At 43.4% G+C, this 19086-nt stretch overlaps 1 protein-coding gene and 1 pseudogene across 2 annotated transcripts in view; both read right to left on the bottom strand.

Annotated features, from left to right (window-relative positions):
• The window catches only part of SCUBE1 (signal peptide, CUB domain and EGF like domain containing 1), a 137921-nt gene that overhangs the window by 15475 nt on the left and 103360 nt on the right, over nucleotides 1–19086 (bottom strand). For both annotated transcript variants that reach the window (XM_058308905.2, XM_058308904.2), the window contains 5 exons: nucleotides 3711–3830; nucleotides 3344–3448; nucleotides 2309–2425; nucleotides 1616–1753; nucleotides 890–1093 (listed from right to left, as the gene is read on the bottom strand). In XM_058308905.2, the coding sequence (XP_058164888.1) occupies nucleotides 890–1093; nucleotides 1616–1753; nucleotides 2309–2425; nucleotides 3344–3448; nucleotides 3711–3830 (684 nt within the window). The remainder of the gene's footprint in view (nucleotides 1–889; nucleotides 1094–1615; nucleotides 1754–2308; nucleotides 2426–3343; nucleotides 3449–3710; nucleotides 3831–19086) is intronic.
• Nucleotides 7645–8678, bottom strand: LOC139440187 (3-hydroxyacyl-CoA dehydrogenase type-2 pseudogene; annotated as a pseudogene).

Genomic DNA, 19086 nt, shown 5'->3' on the forward strand with positions numbered 1-19086 from the left:
AAAATAGAAAAAGAGAAAGAAAAGAATGACACCCCCAAGTCCCTCATGCCTCCCCTATGGCAGTGAACAGCAGACCCACCCACCCCATTGGCTGAGGGGGCGTGGGTTTCACCCCTGACCTTAGCCCCTCTCTGCCCCAGTGGCTTCTGAATTGATTCACCTGGCCCAGCCTACTCTTTTGGGCTCCCCCTGCCCGCCCTGGCTGGCCTCACCTTGCCTGGAGGGATGTTTCCCTCTCACCGTTGTCTTCCCTGTGTGAACGCAGACTCCCGAGAACCAGGACTCTCTCTGGTCTGTCCCCACCTCACACCTGGTGCAGTCCTCCTACCTTTACAAACCCCTAAGTCGGCCCCTGTCCACGTGGGCTGGGAAAGCCACCAGCCTCCTGGCGCGCCCTCCACCCACCGAGGACCCCAGGTCGGAGCTCCTGCTATCGGCCTGGCCTGGCCTGCTTCGAGGCAGCGCTGCGTGTCCCTCCTGGGTGGCCCACAGGCCTTCTGCACTGGGATCTGCCCCTCCTGCTCCTCCTCTGCCCTGACTCCAGCCTCTCCAGAGCCTGTCGCCCCTCGTCTCACCTCCTGGGAGCTTCTCTAAGTGACGCCTCCTCCCGGGCTGGGGGGATGCCTGCTCCGTCCTGTGACCCTCCCGCCCGGCCCTCTCCCTGTCTCCATCCACCCTCAAGCCTGGGGAGCCATGAGACGACATGCAGAGAGGCTGCTCCTTCATGAAGCCTCCGGCCCTGTGTGCCCGCGCCCCCTGCGGCCTTGCTCTCGGGTCCCTTCCATCTTCCTGACCCCACTCCCTCCCTCCCCCAGCACAGGCAGAACCTGTGGAGGAGAGGGCAGTGGGGGCCCGCGAGCCCACACGTCTGCCACGGGCAGGGACTCACCACACTTGCCGTCCTGGGGTACCTGGCCTGCACCACATGCCCCCGGCCCCTCCGAGGCCTTGGCTGGCCGCTGGGCCACCTCGTACTCAGTGCCCGAGACCTGCACGAAGAACTGCTGCCGGCTGATGGATCTGCGCAGGGTCCTGATGGCAGCCTGCAAGCTCTGCTCCGCTCGCTTCCGCACGCAGTCCGCTTCACAGCTGTCTGCAGGGAGGGAGAGGCGGGCGAGAACGACTCCCCAGCGGCGACCCCCCCCTGCTGAGCCGCCACCTGGGGCAGGCTTCCTCTGTGCCAGGCGCCACCCAGGTTCCTCACCCACTGAGCCAGGCGTCCCTGACGTGCCCATCCAACAGGCTGAGGCTGGGAGAGGCAGGGCAGGCCCGAGGCCCCGTGGCCAGGCCTCTGCTCACAGCATCACAGCCCCTACCTGGGCACAAGCCACCGAGGCTTTTCCCAGCCCCTCAAACACTCCACCCGATCAAACTGCCCCCCGCACGCTGCCCTGTGCCCTGGCCTTGAATCCAAGGCCCTTGAGATCCTGCCCCACCTGCCTTCCTAGCCTTACCCCAGCACCCCAACGCTCGCTGGGAACTCCACTTTTTAGCCCCCCACCCAAATCAGTTTCCCAGACACACCCTTCTGCCTGACCTCTGTGCCTCTGCCCATGCTATTCCCTCTGCCCAAATGCCATTCCCTGCCACCTCTGCGCCTAGTGAGCTCACCCACCTGACACGTCTTCCGTTTTCACCTCAACCTCGAACTCTGCCGTGAGGTGGGACACCTCCTTGGATGGGGACTTGCGACCTCGGCGCCTCTTCTTGGAGGAGTCACACTTGAGGGTCACCAAAGTCATGTGGCTGTTGTCTGGAGAAAGGAAGGGACAGATGGTGTCGCAAAGGCGGCACAGGGCAGGGAGCAGGGCCTACCTAGCCTAATGGTCTGTGGTGCTGATGAGGAAACCGAGGCTGGAGAAGGCCTGGCCCCAGCCCTTCTGAGCCCACCCTCCCCTGCACGGTGAGCCACAGGGCTGCCCGCAGAGGGCTTGGCCCTAGCAGACTCTGCCCCAGGTCAGGACTGCGAGTTTTGTCAGGGGTGAGGGGCAATCTCAGGGTCGTTGGGGATCCTGGTGGACAGGCCTGGGCTGCGTCCTCCTGGGCCCTTCTCACCAGCAGGCTCCCCCAGTGCTGTTCCCCCAGCTGGAACGCCCTTCGTGGGTCCCCCTCATCCAGCACGGAGCCACTGGGGGAGCCCTGTCCTTCCTCTGGGGTACAACCTGGCGACTGAGAGAGCCCCTGCTCTGGCTGGGACAGGGGCCTGTCTCCTTCCTCCAATGCTGGCCTCTTCTCGAGGCTCAGGGACCACCTACCTCCCAGGTGGCGGGACACCCCTGCGTGGGTTGGTACCAAGCAGCCCACTCACCCAGCAGCGGCTGCCGTGGGGTCTCCTTGGCTCGCTCCTGGCTGCGCGGCCGCAGGTGGCACTTGGCATCTCTGATCTTGAAGCGGGCCTTCTGCTTGAGGAGGCTGGCAAGGGCATCTGGGAAAAGCCAAAATTCCCCAGCTGGTGGCCTCTCCTGTGGGCAAGGAGGTGGTGGGGGACAGGGGCTGCCGTGGGAAGTGCCTGAGTGTGGGGGTGGGTTTGGGTCCCTCCTCTCCTCCCCTGCCTCATTTCTCTCCCAGCACGGCCTAGAAAAAGGGACAGCTTGGACAGCGGGTGGAGCCCAGGGCCAGACGCCTTCTGCGGAGGAGAGGAACACCTTCCACCTGTCAGCCGTCCCCAGGGCCAGTAACCGTGGCTTGTGCTTTTAGGAAAGGGGGCAGAATGGGAGAGAGAGCGAAGCGAGGAAAGGGAGAGGATTTGAAACAACACCGATGCCCATTCCACCGATTCCTTCAATGAGCAAATCACAGACCCTTGCGCTAAAGACTCCTACAATCACAGGTGCTCAGAATCATATCATGTATGATGAAACATCCACAGATTTGACCTATTATCCAGCCAGCACCCAGAGAAGGACAAGCTGCTGGAGACACGGCCCTGCTCCCAAGTGGTAGGAGCCTGGGCTGCGCTGAGATGTGGCAGTTGGTCAAGAGGGCCACTTGAGTGTGGCCGGGACTACGGACATTCTAGAATGAACGGGCACATCAGGTGTGACTCACTGCACTGAACGACACCTTGGCACCACTGACGGGCTGGGACTGTGGACTACCCCAGGGTCAGGCGGGCCCTTCCCTGGCTCCCTGCGCCGGGCGGGGACTCGGCCTGCAGCCTGCTCGCCTCAGGCCCTGCCCTGCTCTTGGCTCCCCAGGACCCTGGCCTGAGCTGGGCAGGGCCCAGGCCAGGAAACGACCCCCTGGGCTCTGCCTCCTCTCCCACCCCCCAGCAGGTGGCTGGAGGTGAAGTTCAGGGGTCCCCTGGGCACACACCACATGCATGAACGGGCCAAGGGTGTACCTGAGCAGCTGGGCCCGGAGCTCGCGCCGGTGCCGTTGCGTTTCTGGAGCGTCTTGCCCTGGAGCCCAGGAACGCCGCAGCTCAGGATGTAGCTGTTTTCTGAGTCTGAGGAGGGACCAGTGGGTGAGGCGGGCCTGGGGGCCTCAGAGGGGTCGCCGAGTGCCGGGTGAAGGTCCGGACTGGCCCTGACGTCAGTGCATTCCTGCTACTGACTACAAGGCAAGTGGCCAGCAGGAATGACTTTGTTGAGAACGCGGAGGCCCCAGAGGGCCCGAGAGCAACCCAGGGCCACTCAGGGAGGCGGGGGCCAGCTGGACCCCAGGGAAGGCACCCCAGCCACCACCCCACCCCAGCCAGCCTCAGCTACCTGGCACGAAGAACGTGTGGGCCGGGCAGGACAGGAAGCAGCTCTCCACGCTGCCCACCTTGCTGCAGGAGAGCTGGGCCCGGGGGGAAGCTGCGGCCCGCGTGAGGCACTTGCCGGGCTCTGAGGAGGAGACATGGGGCGGCCTTCAGGGAGGCCGGGGCAGAGGCTCTCTGGCCCCGGGGCCCCTGGGCGTGGACCACATCTCCCTCCCCTGCCGGCCCGTCTGGGTGGGAAGGGGCTTGGAGGCGGCAGGCTGGGACACTGGGCCCAGGGAGCAGGCGGGTCCCACCACCCTGCTCAGACGCCAGGCCAGGAGCTCCCAGGGCAGGTGTCCACTGTCCACGCCCATTTGGGCTTGGGATGGGCCCCTGGAACTGATACTTGAAATTGTCCAAAACCAAATTGTTCCTACTCTCCTGTGTAAAAGCTGCTCCTGTGAGAATCAAAAGAATTCTCCATGCTTCTAGGAAAAAACTGACAGTTCTATAGCCATGGTAAAAAGTAAACCCCAGAACTGATTTTGTTGACTTCGCTTATAAGTTCTAGTAGGTTCCTTGTGGATTCTTTGGGATTTTCTATATACAAGATCATGTCACCTGAGAAAACAGGGATAATTTGATTTCTTCCTTTCCAATTCGGATGTGTTCTCTCTCTCTCTCTTGCCTGATTGTTTGGCTAGCACCTCCAGCACATGCTGAGTAACAGTTCCAACTGTGGGCATCCTTATCTTGTTCCTGATTTTAAGGGGAAACTTTTCAGTCTTTTGCCATTGAGTATATTTACTGTGGATTTTCCAGAGATGCCCTTTACCATATTGAGAAAGTTCCCTTCTAGTCCTAGTTTTCTATTTTTATCATGAAAGGATGTTTAATTTTGTCAGATGCTTTCTCTATCCACTGAGATGATCATGTTTTTTCCCCCTTCATTCTATTTAGTGTAGTCTGCTACACTGACTGATCTTACGTTGAACATCCTTGGATTCCTGAAACAAACCCCCACTGGCCATGGTGTATAATCCTTTCACTACAGTTAGATTCGGTTTGCTAGCACTCTGTTGAGGATTTTGCATCTATATTCATAAGGCAGAATGGTCTGTAGTTTTCTTTTCTTGTGTTATCTTTATCAGGGTAATGCCAGCCTTACAGAACGAGTTAGGAAGTAAACTTTTCTATTTTTTGGACAAGTTTGAGAAGAATTGGTGTTAAATTGTCTTTAAATGTTTGGTAATATTCTGGAGTGAAACCATCCTGTCCTGTACTTTTCTTTGTTGGGAGGTTTTTAATTATCTTTATTGTTGAGATTGTCTATTTCTTCTTGTGTCAGATTAGGTAATTTGTATGTTTCAAGGAATTTGTCTATGTCATCCAGGTTTTTGAATCTGTAGGCATATAATTGATCACAGTACTCTCTTATAATCCTTTCCATGTCTGTAAGGTTGGTAGTAATTTTTCATTCCTGATTTTAGTTAGTTTTTGTTGATCTTCCTAAAGATTTGCCAATTTTATTGATCATTTAAAAAAAACTTTTGCTTTTGCTGATTCTTTTTTTCTATTCTCTATTTCATTTATCTCTGCTCTAATTTTTACTATTTCCTTCCTCCTCCTAACTGGGTTTAGCTTGCTTTTCTTGTTGTAGTTTCTTTAGTTGTAAAGTTAGGTTATTTATTTGTTATCTTTTTTAAAAATGTAGGCATTTAGAGCTATAAATGCCCCTCTGAGCACAACCGTTGCTGTATCCCATAATTTTGGTATGTTTTCATTTGTTCCAAGTTATTTCCTAATTTCCCTTGTGATTTCTTCTTTGACCCACTGGTTGTTTCACAGTGTGTTGCTTAATTTCCACGTTTTGTAAAATTCCCAGTTTTCCTTCTGTTATTGATTTTTAGCTTCATTCTAATATGGTCCAAGAAGATACTTTCTATGATTGCAATATTTTTATTTTTCCTAAGATTTGATTTTTGGCTTAACATATGGTCTATCCTAGAAAATGTTCCATGTGCACTTGGAGAAGAATGCATATTCTTCTATTGCTGAGTGGGTGTTCTACATATGGCCACTAGGTCTAACTGGCTAAAAGTGTTGTTCAAATCCTCTTATTTCCTTATTGATCTTCTGCTTAGATATTCTATCAATTGTTGAAAGTGATGTGCTGAAATCGCCAAGTATTATTGTAGAACTGTATTTCTCCCTTAAATTCTGTCAATTTTTCCTTTATATAATCTTAGGGCTCTGTTGTAAGATGCATAGCAATATACAATTATATCTTTTTCCTGGAATGAACCTTGTATCAATATCAAATATAGGGAAGTGGCTGTGGCTCAAGTAACTGAGTTCCCATTTACCATATGGAGGACCCGGATTCAACCCCTGGGACCTCCTGGTAAAAAAAAAGGCGTCCCAGACCTGTGCAGTGAGGCCCAGGCCCCAGCGCGGTGAAGCGACACACCAAAAAGATGACACAACCAGATAGAGAAAAAAAAACCAAATATCCTTCTTGGTCTCTTGTAATCTACTTGGTCTGACAATAACAGACAAACAAAAAAACCCATAATCAAAAGACAAACTCTCCCTCTCTATTCTAACCCCCAAGATGACTCCGTTATCTGTTTTCTCGTTGTTGGTGTTCTTTTCTGCTCATTATCTGCTCCTGGCTCTCTTTTGACTAATGTTTGCATGGAATATCTTTTTATACTTTTATTTTCAGTCTTTTTGTGTCTTTTTAGTTAAAGTGAATCTCTCACAGATAGCATACAGATGGATCACACTTTTTCATCCAGTTTGCCAACCTCCACTAACTAACAAAAGAGTTTAATCCACTGATATTTAAGGTAATAACTGAGAAGGATTTGCTTCTGGTATTTAGTTATTTGTTTTCTGCATGTCAATGTTTTTTGTTCCTCAATTACTCCATTACTGTCTTTTTTAGTATTTAGTTACTTTTTTGTAGGGTACCATTTTGATTTCCTTTTTTCCTAGGTCCTAATTTCTTTTAGTTAACTTAGTGGTTACTTTGTAATTACAATGAACATTTTAACTAAAAACAATCTAGTTCAACTAGTACTAATCTAAGGTCAGAAGTATATAAACTTTATACTCCTATATATTTTCTTTCCTCTTCCTTTGTTATTGTGTCAGATTATATCTTTATACACTGAAAGCCCATTAACAGATTTAAAATGTTATTTTACACATTTGCTTGTTAAGTCATATAGAGAGGAAAAAGGAGTTAAAAAATCAATAATAAAATAATACAGGATTTTTATATTTACCTATGTAGTTACCTTTACCAAATGTTCTTTATTTCTTATCATGGCTCTGAGTTACTCTCTTGTGTCCTTTTATTTCAGCTTAAGGACTCCCTTCAGCCAAATGCAATGAATGTCTCATGATGATGGAGGAGACTGTTGCTATGGGGGGAGGAGCAGGGGGAGAGGGATGAGGGGTATATGGGGACCTCATATTTTTTTAATGTAATATTAAAAAAATAAAGACAAAAAAATTTAATGGGGGTGAAACACACAAATTCTAAGTATGCTATTTAATGAGCTTTGACAAATGCTTGCTCTTGTGTAATGCAACCTCCTTAAAAGGTGTATGACAATACCATATCCAGAAAGTTCCCCCATTCCTCTAATCCCCTTGAGACACCATTGTTCCAATTTTCAAAACGGTAATTAGTTTTACCTACTCTAGAACATGGAATTATATGGTATCTTTTGTGTAAGTCTTCTCTCACTCAGCATAATGTTTTTCAAATTCATCCAAGTTTTTCCATGAATAAATTCATTCCTTTTTCAAAAAAAAAAAAAAAAAAAGGACTCCCTTTAGCATTTCTTTAGGGAAGGTTTTCTGGTAACGAACTCTTTCAGCTTTTGTCTATCTGTAAATGTCTTAATTTCTCCTTTTTTTTTTTTTCGTAAGAAATAGACTTTATTTAGCACAGAGGGTGACTGGTGTGCAGACGACACATAACACAGCAATGGGCTTCCTTCCAAACTGGTAGTTAGCACCCTAGGAGAAGGTGCTGCAGAGGAGAATGTCTGCTCCGTGCCCTCTCCTTTCAGGGCTGCATGTGGATGGCCCCATCAAGCCGAATGACCTCTTCATTGAGGAATGGGTCCTCAGTGATGGCCTGTACCAGATGAGCATACTCAGCAGAGTTACCCAGTCGGCTAGGGAAGGGCACCTGGATGGCCAAGAAGTTATGCACTTTGGGAGGCTGGTCAGCAGAGGGATGTCAATCAGGCCTGGAGCAATGGTCATTACCCAGATGCCTATGGGAGTCAGATCTTGAGACATGTGCAGTGTCATGCCCACTATGCCCCCGTGGGAACAGAGTATGAAGCTTGTCCAACCTGGCCCTCAAAGGCAGCCACACTGGCAGTACTGATGATGACCCCACGTTGGCCTCCCTGGTCTGGTTCATTCTGGCCCATCTTGCCAGCCACCAGGCAGATGACATTGAAGGTACTGATAAGATTCACATTGAGAACTTGCTGGGAAGTCCTCCAAGCAATGGGCCTTGCTCTTCTTTAGGTTGCATGTCCTGCGGGCCCCTGCAGTGGCTACACAGTTGACTGCCACATCCACCTGACCAAACTTTTCTTTTGTTAGAGTCAGGGCTGCTTGCATGTCCTTCTTTGAGGGTCATGTCGGTGGGGGTGAAGGTGCAGCTGTTCCCTAACTTCTTGGCCTGTGTCTCCCCATCTGAGCTGGGCAGGTCCAGAAGCACAGCAGTTGCCCCCTGGCTCACCAGTTGTTCTGCCATGGCCAGGCCTAGGCCCAAGGCTCCTCTCATCATCACCACGACCAAGACCTTCATACTCCAAAACACAGCAGCCATCTTGTGCCAAATTTCTTCACAGCTACTCATTTTTTTTAAGATTTTTTATTTTTTATCTATTTCTCCCCCCACCCCCATTTGTCTGCTCTTGTCCATTTGCTGTGTGTTCTTCTGTGTCACTTTGTATTGTCAGTGGCACCAGGAATGTGTCTCTTTTTGTTGCGTCATCTTGCTGCGTCAGCTCTCCGTGTGTGCGGTGGTACTCCTGGGCAGGCTACACTTTTTTCACACAGGGCAGCTCTCCTTGAGGGGCACATTCCTTGCATGTGGGGCTCCCCTACATGGGGGACACCCTTTTGTGGCACAGCACTCCTTCCGTGCATCAGCACTGTGCATGGGCCAGCTCACCACACATGGGTCAAGGAAGTCCTGGGTTTGAACCGAGGACCTCCCATGTGGTAGGTGGACGCTCTATCAGTTGAGCCAAATCTGCTTCCCTCCTTCATTTTTGAAAGATAATTTTGCTGGATATAGAATTCCTGGTTGACAGTCTTTTTCTTTAAGGACTTTAAATATGTCATCTGTTTTCTGGCCTCCTTGGTTTCCAAATGAGAAATCTGCTATTAATCTTATAGGGGATCCTTTGTATGTTAAAAGTTGCTTCTCTCTTGCTGCTTACAAATCCTCTATCTTTGGATTTTGACAATTTTATTCTAATATGTCTCGGTGTAGATCTCTTAAAGAGTCTCCTGCTTGGATTTTGATGTTTCCTGGATCTGTAGGTTCATGTCTTCCATCACATTTGAGAAGTTTTCTGACAATATTTCTTTAAATACTCTTCTGCCCCTTTCTCTCTCTTGCCCCTCTGGGACTCCAATGATGTACATGTGGGTATGCTTGATGGTGTCCCAAAAATTCCTCAGGCTCTATTTGTTTTTCTCCATTACTTTTTGTTTCTGCTCCTCACACTGAATAATTTCAATAGTCTCGTGTTCAAGTTCAATGATCCTTTCTTCTGCCTGTTCAATTTAGCTATTGAATCTAACAGATTTTTCTTTCAATTAATGTACTTTGCAACATCACAATTTTTTGGCTCCTTTTTATAATTTCTATTTATTTTGTTTAGACATTTTCCTAATTTCCTTAAGTTCTTTGTATATGGATTCCTTTAGCTCATTAAACACATTTAAGATGGTTGATTAAATTGACTAATAGCTCCAGTGCTGTACTTCCTCAGGGATTATTTCTGGCAAATTCTTTTTTCCTTTGAATAGGCCATATTTTCCTGTTTCTCTTTGTATTTTGTAATTTTTGTTGATAACCAGACATTGTGAGTATTGTTATTACTCTGGAAATCTAATTCTTTTTTTTTTTTTTAAAGATTTATTTATTTATTTAATTTCCCCCCCTCCCCTGGTTGTCTGTTCTTGGTGTCTATTTGCTGCGTCTTGTTTCTTTGTCCGCTTCTGTTGTCGTCAGCGGCACGGGAAGTGTGGGCGGCACCATTCCTGGGCAGGCTGCTCTTTCTTTTCACGCTGGGCGGCTTTCCTCACGGGCGCACTCCTTGCGTGTGTGGCTCCCTCACGCGGGGACACCCTTGCACGTGGCACGGCACTCCTTGCGCGCATCAGCACTGCGCACGGCCAGCTCCACACGGGTCAAGGAGGCCCGGGGTTTGAACTGCGGACCTCCCATATGGTAGACGGACGCCCTAACCACTGGGCCAAAGTCCGTTTCCCATGGAAATCTAATTCTTCCACTTCTCTTAGATTGGTGGGTTTGCTTGTTTGTTTTAGGGCTGGAACTGTAAATTTAGGATTTTCCAAACTAATTTGTTCCCAAATGGGGAATGGAGGGAGAAAAGTGGAAAACAAAAAAGGTACTGCCTTTTTAAGATTCCTCTGCCACTTTTGCCTCAGGGTGATTTCTCTTACCCTTTCTTGAAGGTGAAACACATCTTTGTGCTTGTGTACTTCCAAAGTGTTCATATCCATCAGAGATATTCATGAGATTCTAGGACCAAATCCTCACTTAATATTATTTGTAGGAAAACGAGTCTTATTTAAATGTGAAGAGATCCTAAAATTCATATGGAAATCTCAGGGACCTAGAAGAGCTAAAACAATCTTGAAAAAGAACAAACTGGAGGACTCTAACTTTCTGATTTCAAAACTTACTACAAAGACAGTAATCAAGACTGTGGTACTGGCATACAGATAGATCAATGGAATAGAAGTGAAAGTCTAGAAATGAGCACATTTGTGGTGAACTGATTTCAACAGGGTGTCAAGACAATACATTGGGGGAAATTGTCTTTCAACAAATGATGCTGGGATGACTAGATATCCACATGCAATATCATCACATCATCTGCAAAAATTAACTCAAAACTGATCAACAACCTAAATGTGACATTTAAAACTATAAAACTCTTAGAAGAAAACATAGCTGTAAATTGTCATCACCTTGAATTAGGCAATGGTTTCTCAGCTATGACATCAAAAACAAAATAAGCAACCAAAGAAAGATGAATTGGACTTCATTAGAATGAAAAAGTTTTGCATTTCAAAGGACACTACCAAAAAGGGAAAAGACAATCCATAGAATGGTGTTAAATATTTGAAAATTATATATCTGATAGGTCTTAGGTCTAGAATATATAAAGAACTCTTCTAATGCAATAATAAAGACAACCCAATTGAAAAATGGGCAAAGGATCTGTATGGATGCTTCTCCAAAGATATACAAATGGTCAATAAGCACAAGAAAATATGTTCAACTTCATTAGCCATTAAGGAAATACAAATCAAAACCACAATGAGAACATTTCATACTACTAGGATGGCTATAATAAAACAAAACAAAACAAAACCTAACAATAGCATGTTTTTGTGAGGATGTGGAGAAACTGGAAACCTCATTCACTGCTGTTGCAAATGTAAAATGGTTCTAGTCACTTTGGTAAATAGTCTGGCAGTTCCTCAAAAGGTTAAATATAGAATTATCATACAACCCAGCAATTTTACTCTTAGGTATATACACAAGGAAACTGAAAACATATTCATACACACAGGTGTGCAGCAATGCTCATAGCAGCATTTTTCATAAGAATGAAAAAGTAGAAAGAACCCTAATACCCACCAACTGAAGAAAGGATAAATGGAATGTGGTATATCTATATAATGGGATATTATTCAGCCATAAAAAGGATGAAGTTCTGATCCATGCTACAACATGGATGAACCTTGAAAACATCATGTTGAGTGAAATAAGTCATACACAAAGGACAAATATTGTAAGATCTCACTTACATGAAAGAATTAGAGTATGTAAATTTATAGAACCAGAAATTAGAATGCAGATTACCAGGGGCCAGGACAGAGTTAGGAAATGGGGACTTAATGCTTAATTGGTAGAGTTTCTATTTGGGGTGATGGAAAAGTTTTGGTAGTGGGTGGTGGTGATGGTAGCACATGTGAATGTAATTAACAATACTGATTTGTGTATCTGAGAATAGTTAAAATGGGAAATTGTAGATTGCATGTATGTTACCAGAATAAAAAAACAAACAAAACCCAAACATGTAGAACTCTACCAACACAAAGGCTGGACTCTAATGTAAACTATGGAAGATAGTTAATAATATTGATGTGGGCTATGGGTGGAAGGCTCTTCGTCTCTTCAGAGATAACCTAAACTATCTGTGACTTGTGGGTGTGGGATGATAAAAGGCTGCAGTCCTGCCCTTGGTGAGCAGGGAACAGTTTAACAATGCAAGGTCTATAAACTTTAAGTATTCAGGGGAAATGCAAACCAAATATGCTAAAAGCTTATCGAATGCCTGAGGTTCATGCTAAAAGCTTACCTAAGATGTGGAAATATATGCTAATTCAAGCCTATTGAGAACTGAAACAAAAGGACCATTTGGCCTTTCCTCTCTGTATAAAAGGGACTAAAAAATCTTGTTCGGGGCTCGGGATTGAAACAGAAAGTTCCCAAGTCCGGCCAGCCATCAATAAACCATTTTTTTTTTCCTCAAAATCGTTCCTGAGTCCTGGCCTCTCTATACTCAAATAATTGAACTTCTCTCAAATTCTACAACATTGTTGGCAACCACGAAGGGACAACAAACAAAGGCCAGAGATGGTAGCATTTTGCTGCCCCTTCCAAATCCCCAAGGAAGCCGGGAGGACTCGGGTGAACCCCAAATCTGGGTGCCCCTGGATTAAATTTAATCCAGAAAAGATGTGGGCTCCACCAGAATCTTCCCGACAAAAATCGAGGGCAATGGAAGGTCTGAGGAGAAAGATTCTGGGAACGAAAAAGAACTCCGAACATGGAAGAAGGTAAGACTCCCTGGGTGAGCACAGTCTGGAAGGCCCTAGCTTTAACTGCTAGGAAGGGGAGGCTGATCACCTCCTGAGAGAACCCTAGTAGCCCCAGAAAATTGGGGGGAAGCCGTTCTCTCTAGGCTTGGGAAAAGGAGAAAAACCGGGGAAAAGCCCTGGTGTTTTGGGTTTGTCTAACTGCATGTTAGAATCTGGTACTAGTCTTATATCCACTTAAAGGAGTGGAGGCTTGATTTTAATAAAAAGGACTGTTTATAGGTTCAAGTCCTAATGTCCTGGAAATTGGTCTAGATTAAAACAAAACAAAACAAAACAAAACAAAACAAAACAAAACTTGGTTACAGGAAAATGGATCGACTTTTCTGGTGGAGCTTGGTCTGGGTGTAAAGTTTAAACAGTGGAAAAAGTCTAGCTGAAATCTTTTGTTATGGTGCTAAATTGTGAATGAATTTGCTTCATACCAAATGTTAAGTGTTCTGAGGTTTGTGATGGCTGTGGGGGCAGCCATGGTGAAAAAATATATATAAACTTGTGAGTCGGATTAGTGACCTTTGTGCTTCTGTCTGTGTCAGCTCAATGCTAGTGTTGGAGTTGTGTCCTTATGTAAAGTAGAATTACAGCTGAGCTGGAGCCCTCCCTGCCATTGGCAAGGGGGTGAAATGATTATGGGGCAAAACTGAGGAGTCTGGATGTTTGTGGAGTCTAGATGTTTGTGCATGCTCTGCTGTCTTGTCTCTGGTCTGGCCCTTTGCCAGGGCTTGGAGGCCATCTGTGTCCGTGCCACGCACCCAAGTTTGTTGGGGATGTCCCAGTCAGGGTGGCTGGGTCCCTGGGAAAGTTGCCAAATTTGAGTAGGTTCTGTCTGCCCATTTTGGCTGAAAGCTGGAAAGGGGGGAGCAGCTTGCCCCTTTCCAGTGAGTCCACACCTTCTATTCATAAGCTGCATTCCTGTTTGATTGTTGTGCATCCGACTGCCTGGAAGCAGGGGAAGGGAAGGGGGTGAAAAGCAGAATCAGAATAAATGCAGTAAAGTTCCCTCCATAAGGTGTCAAAGCCAAAATACGTTTGCATTCTGCCCAGGTTCTTAGAAGGTATTGTAGTAACTTTAAGTAAGAGAATGTGTTCTGTGAAGGTAAAATTTGTCTTAAAGGTATAAATAATTACAAAAGTTTTACAAAGCACTGTTTAAATTAAGGTATTTAAATGGCTAATTGCAGAAAGTCATTATTAAACAAAAACTGAATTGATAATAATAATAAAAGGTAATTTTATAACAAATTTATTTGGCAGCCAGCCTCCCCTGCCAACTTGCTTCCAAAGAAACTGTTTCTGGTATTACATGCTACTAAGTATTTAAAGTGAAGAAAAGTTCATTATTTTAACAAGCTTGTTTAGTATTAATGGCAATTATATGTTGTAAGAAGTTTGCCTGGTAACTTAGTATGTGGGATATATGGAATGTGTTTTTATTGTTAAGGAAACAGAAGATGATTTTGTCCTAAGATAAAATGATTGATTATTGGAAAGAGTAGAGTGTGGGACAAAACCTGAATGAATACTGAAAGTGTAGAAGATTTGTGGAAGGAAAATTTTATGATTAAAAATTGAGTAAGATCAGTATACAAAGAAAATCTGTTTTATCAAAATAGCTTCTTGTGCTTTAACCTCATCATTTCCTCAGTGTTTGAAAAAGAAGGGGTCTTCTCTTTTAAAAAACATTATATTCCAGAGATCAAATCCTGAAAAGTAGTTTTTTATTTCAAACTAACTGCAAGAGATTTATTCTTTTACCTTAAAAGAAAAACTAAAGTAATAGTTAAGTTCATTTAATATGTTATAAGTCAAATAAAAGGTGTTTAAAGGTGTTACAAAATTAACAGTTTTTAAAAAAAATTAATAAAAACTGTAACTAAGTTAAAATCATTTATAAATGCATTTATATTATAAAACAGTGGAACTAACTGAAATTATAGCTGGGTGAATTTAGCCTGAAATTATTATTTAAGTGTAAACTCTAAACTTAAGCTTTCCTTAGTTTATGGTTACTTCAAGCCTAACCTCACCCCTTGCCTTTGCCTATGGTTATTTCATAATAGCTTCTGCCCCTACAGGCCAGAGAAGAGCTGGGACATCACTGTCTCCTGTCCTGGTATTAGTAATCCTTTCTCTCATGAATTCAAGTGTAAACTAAATAAATTGCTGCCTGATGGAATAAGGTTAAATGACCACTGGAGTTTTAGTATCTCCAAAATCAAAAAGAGGGGTGGAGGGGGAGAAGTCTCCTGCCTTGACAGTCAGTGTTCCTAAGAGTGGCAATTCATGAGAGAAACCAGTCTGTCTCCCTGAGGCTTCAAATAGCCTCAGTAAATATATATAAAATTAATCTTGTTGCTTATCCAAAATTCTGCTAAGTTCAAAGTAAAATATAAAGTTCTGAAACAAAAAAATAGTGCTAAAGCATTGAGAACATTTTGGTTACAATCCATTAAGAAAGAAAATTCTTGTGTAAAACTGCATAGTCATAGTATAAAACTGCACAGTCATAGTGCAAATTAAGAAGAGTTTCAGGAGTCTTTGAAATGTTTTGCAGTAACACTTGTTTTGTAAGAATTAGAAGTTTAAAGTAACTAAAGTTATGTTGTTGTGTCAAACTATTCATGTCTGCCTATTTGCTCAAATTGTTGAGGTTAAATATGCAGTTAAAAGTAATATATATTTCAGGACCCCAAATTAAGCTAAACAGTATATAAAATAATGCAAATTATAAATAATATCAATGAGTTTTGTTTCTGTGTCTAATTCTTTGTGTCTGCCCATTTGCTCAGTGTATGTCTTCATACATCAGGATAATAATATCAAATTAACAAATGAAAATTCTTAAAAGAGCTCTATTCAAATTGTTAATTAAATATGGAGTTATATATGTAAATAAATATTCTTAAAGCCCAAATTAAACTAAGTAGGATGAAAAAGTCATAGAAATCTGATTATAGAAACAATTGGAAAAGGGCCTCCTCTTTGCAAGAGCTTTACAGGCAAGACTAGGTGTGGCAGATTAAACCTATCTACTAGGCTAGGGAATTAAGAATCAGTTTGCCCTGTAATTTCCCAGTTTAAACCTTTTGTCAACCATAAAATATAAAAAAACAAAGATTAGGTTAATTTTCACATAAGAAAAAAATGTTGATGTAACCTGGCGGCCTGCTGCCTCAGTCTCCCAATCCCGGGTTGAACAGCAGTGGAGGACACCAATTTAGGCCAGTCCTATGGGCAGTGGAAGGATGCCCAAGAAGGAGCTAAGTCGGTGCCATTTCAGCACTAAATTCTATTCCTTATTTGACAAAGGGGAGCAGGTAAACACTAAAATGGTTGGAATGTGATAGAGGAAGCAGTTAAATCACAAACTTTTGTGTGGGAAAATTAGATCTCAGATAAGCTTTAACTTCTGAAGTATCCAATCTATGGAAAAACAGAGGAAGAGCTTGCATGCTAGGCTTAGGGGTATAAATTGTGTCATTTTTCTTTGTTCAGGGCGCCAGCCATATCTGGCTCTGCGCCCCTTCTTGCAAGATTGAGAATAAATTATTTTCTTCTCCACAATCTGGTGAGCCTTATTTTCTTCCAGAAGATTTCTTTCCAACAAAATAAAGGTAATTAGTGGCTCTATTAACAAATTTCAGTAAGGAAAGTCCATAAAAACTATGGAGAGAGCTTTCCTGGGTTATGATTTAAAAATTAAGTAACTGTGTAATGTGTTTTAAAACCTGGTAGTCAGTATGCTTTTAAATGATTAATTATCATAACTTAAACAAAGAAAAGAAGTTTTTAGCTTCCTGTAAGGGAAAAAGAGAACATTCCTTGCATAAACTATAATGGTTTCAATTTTATTTAACTTGAGTGTAATCTCCCATAGTTAATTTATAAACTAAATTAACATTATGTACAAAATCTTTAGAATAATAAAAATTGTAAGTTCGCATTGGTGAAATTCGGCTAAAGGAAAAAGATTATAGATATGCTCTCTTAAATAAATAAATTTCTTTGCTAATTTTAATTTAATAAGTTTATTTAAACATGAGGTGTCTAGTCAATGTGGTTATAGTCAATTATAAGGAGTTTGTAAACCATCTGCCAAACTGAAAATGTTTAAATAGTTCTAGTTCTAGAAGTCAATGTTAACTAAAACTTAGATTGGTATTGGTAGCAGAAATAACTTAATGATAATAAAACCTGTCTGAAGGCCACCGCAAAGTACATATTTAAGTAAATGGTAATAAAAAGTTATCTTGATTCTTCTGGAAATCTTCTGCTTTCATTTTAACAATGAAAAGTAATATTTTTCTTCTATTACTAAAGTAAAGTACCTACTGTTATCTTCATAGTAAAATTGTGTAAGTAAACAGTCATTTGATATATGTGTTGCATTAAGTTGTTTAAAATATATATAAAAACAAGGAATAAACTTTAATATTGTCAAACTCTTGTGCATTCAAACCAGGCCTTAAATACATTACAGGTGTATTACAGGTGGCCTCTCCATGTGAGTTATTGGCTAGGCTGGTCACTGACCCATCAATTAAAAATATTTGCTATATCAGCCTCTGGTTCTGCTCCTGAAGTCGATGGAAACTACGTTGCAGTTTCAAGCTCCTGCAGCAGCCAATAATGACTCGGTACAGCCAAGTGTACAATGGATATCGCCTCCAGACTGGCACTGTTCCATAGTGCCAGAGAGCACTATCCACCAGGCTAGTAGAATACTGGAAAATCTCTCTAAGATCAAGGATGCTGCAACTTGCTCACTGCGTTGAAGAACATGTTAAGTGGAGCCATGATACCAGGATACTGTAAGTGAAACTTAAACACAATTGGCATTATGGCCTGCTCTCATGGAGAGATAACATATAAAGTATTACAAACCTGAAACTCAAAACTAATAATTGCAACTCTGAATCCTTATGCATTAAGTAATACATTAGTTAATATTAAGTGCTGTACTTTTATCCTGTACTAAATATATGCCTAATAATTATAACGTTATCTTTTCTATTTTGGATCAAGTGCAGAAGTATATTAGACATGTTAAATTCCTGGTAAAATCATTTTCTAAACAGTTAAAAACATGTCTATAGAGTAAGGTGGCAGTCTCAGCCAGTCTCAGTCAACTTCTATATTCTACTGTACTCTGCTGTGTAGCAAAGGTGAGGCTTGCTTGCTGATGGTGAGTCACCTATTGAACAAGTCAAAATTGCTAGAAATTGTACAGTTAAAACCAAGGTGTAAAAAAACCTTTATTCTGTAGTTCTGATCACTCCCACAGGTGAAAACTAAGAGAATTTCCAACTTAGTGTTCTAATCGTGAGTGAAGCCACTTGCCCAAGGAATGCCAGTTCACCAGGAGCATCTGACAGAGCGAATGAGTGCCAATCATTGAAAAGCTTGGAATGTGTCTTCAGACAAAGCTAAGTGTCTGTTGCAATTTCTCTCTTAAGATGAATAACTTAAAAAGAATATATATGCTGTTCCCACCAGCTTTTAAGGAGTGCCATCTTTATAGGCACCTAACCTTGTCTACCTCTGTAATCCAATGTCCTCTTTTAAAAATAGGTATTCCAAATTTTTAATTAAGTTTGTTTCTTTCAGAGTGAACATCTTATTAACCATATGAAAACTTCACCCAACTTCGTACAGAATGCCAGGTCCATCTTCCTCCAGTTAAAATAAATTAAGAGTTTTACACCTTATTAGGCAATGACTACAGCCAATGCCAGCAGGAAGCAGTTACAGAAATCGTCTCCCTTCAGCACCCCTTTTAAATTAAAGGTGTGAACTCTTCAAGGGTAAAATAAAATTAATAGATGGATCTGGAACCTGACTGGAAATCCATGTGAGCGCCGGTGGCCACAGAATGACTGCAGGAGGCCCCGCCCCAGGATTCTGCTGTCCAGAATGAAAACTTCTAAACTTTTAAAAACAGTCCTGGATGCTACACTAAAGATTGATAAATAATCAATCAAAACAACAAACAGCTATCCACCTCATAGCTCCAACAATAATTACGCCAAAGCTTAGCAAGTTAAACTTTGGCAAAGGGGGGAAATGATGTGGGCTATGGGTGGAAGGCTCTTTGTCTCTTCAGAGATAACCTAAACTATCTGTGACTTGTGGGTGAAGGATGATAAAAGGCTGCAGTCCTGCCCTTGGTGAGCAGGGAACAGTTTAACAATGCAAGGTCTATAAACTTT

Source organism: Dasypus novemcinctus, chromosome 12 (genome assembly GCF_030445035.2).
Source record: "Dasypus novemcinctus isolate mDasNov1 chromosome 12, mDasNov1.1.hap2, whole genome shotgun sequence".
Classification (NCBI taxonomy): Eukaryota; Metazoa; Chordata; class Mammalia; order Cingulata; family Dasypodidae; genus Dasypus; species Dasypus novemcinctus.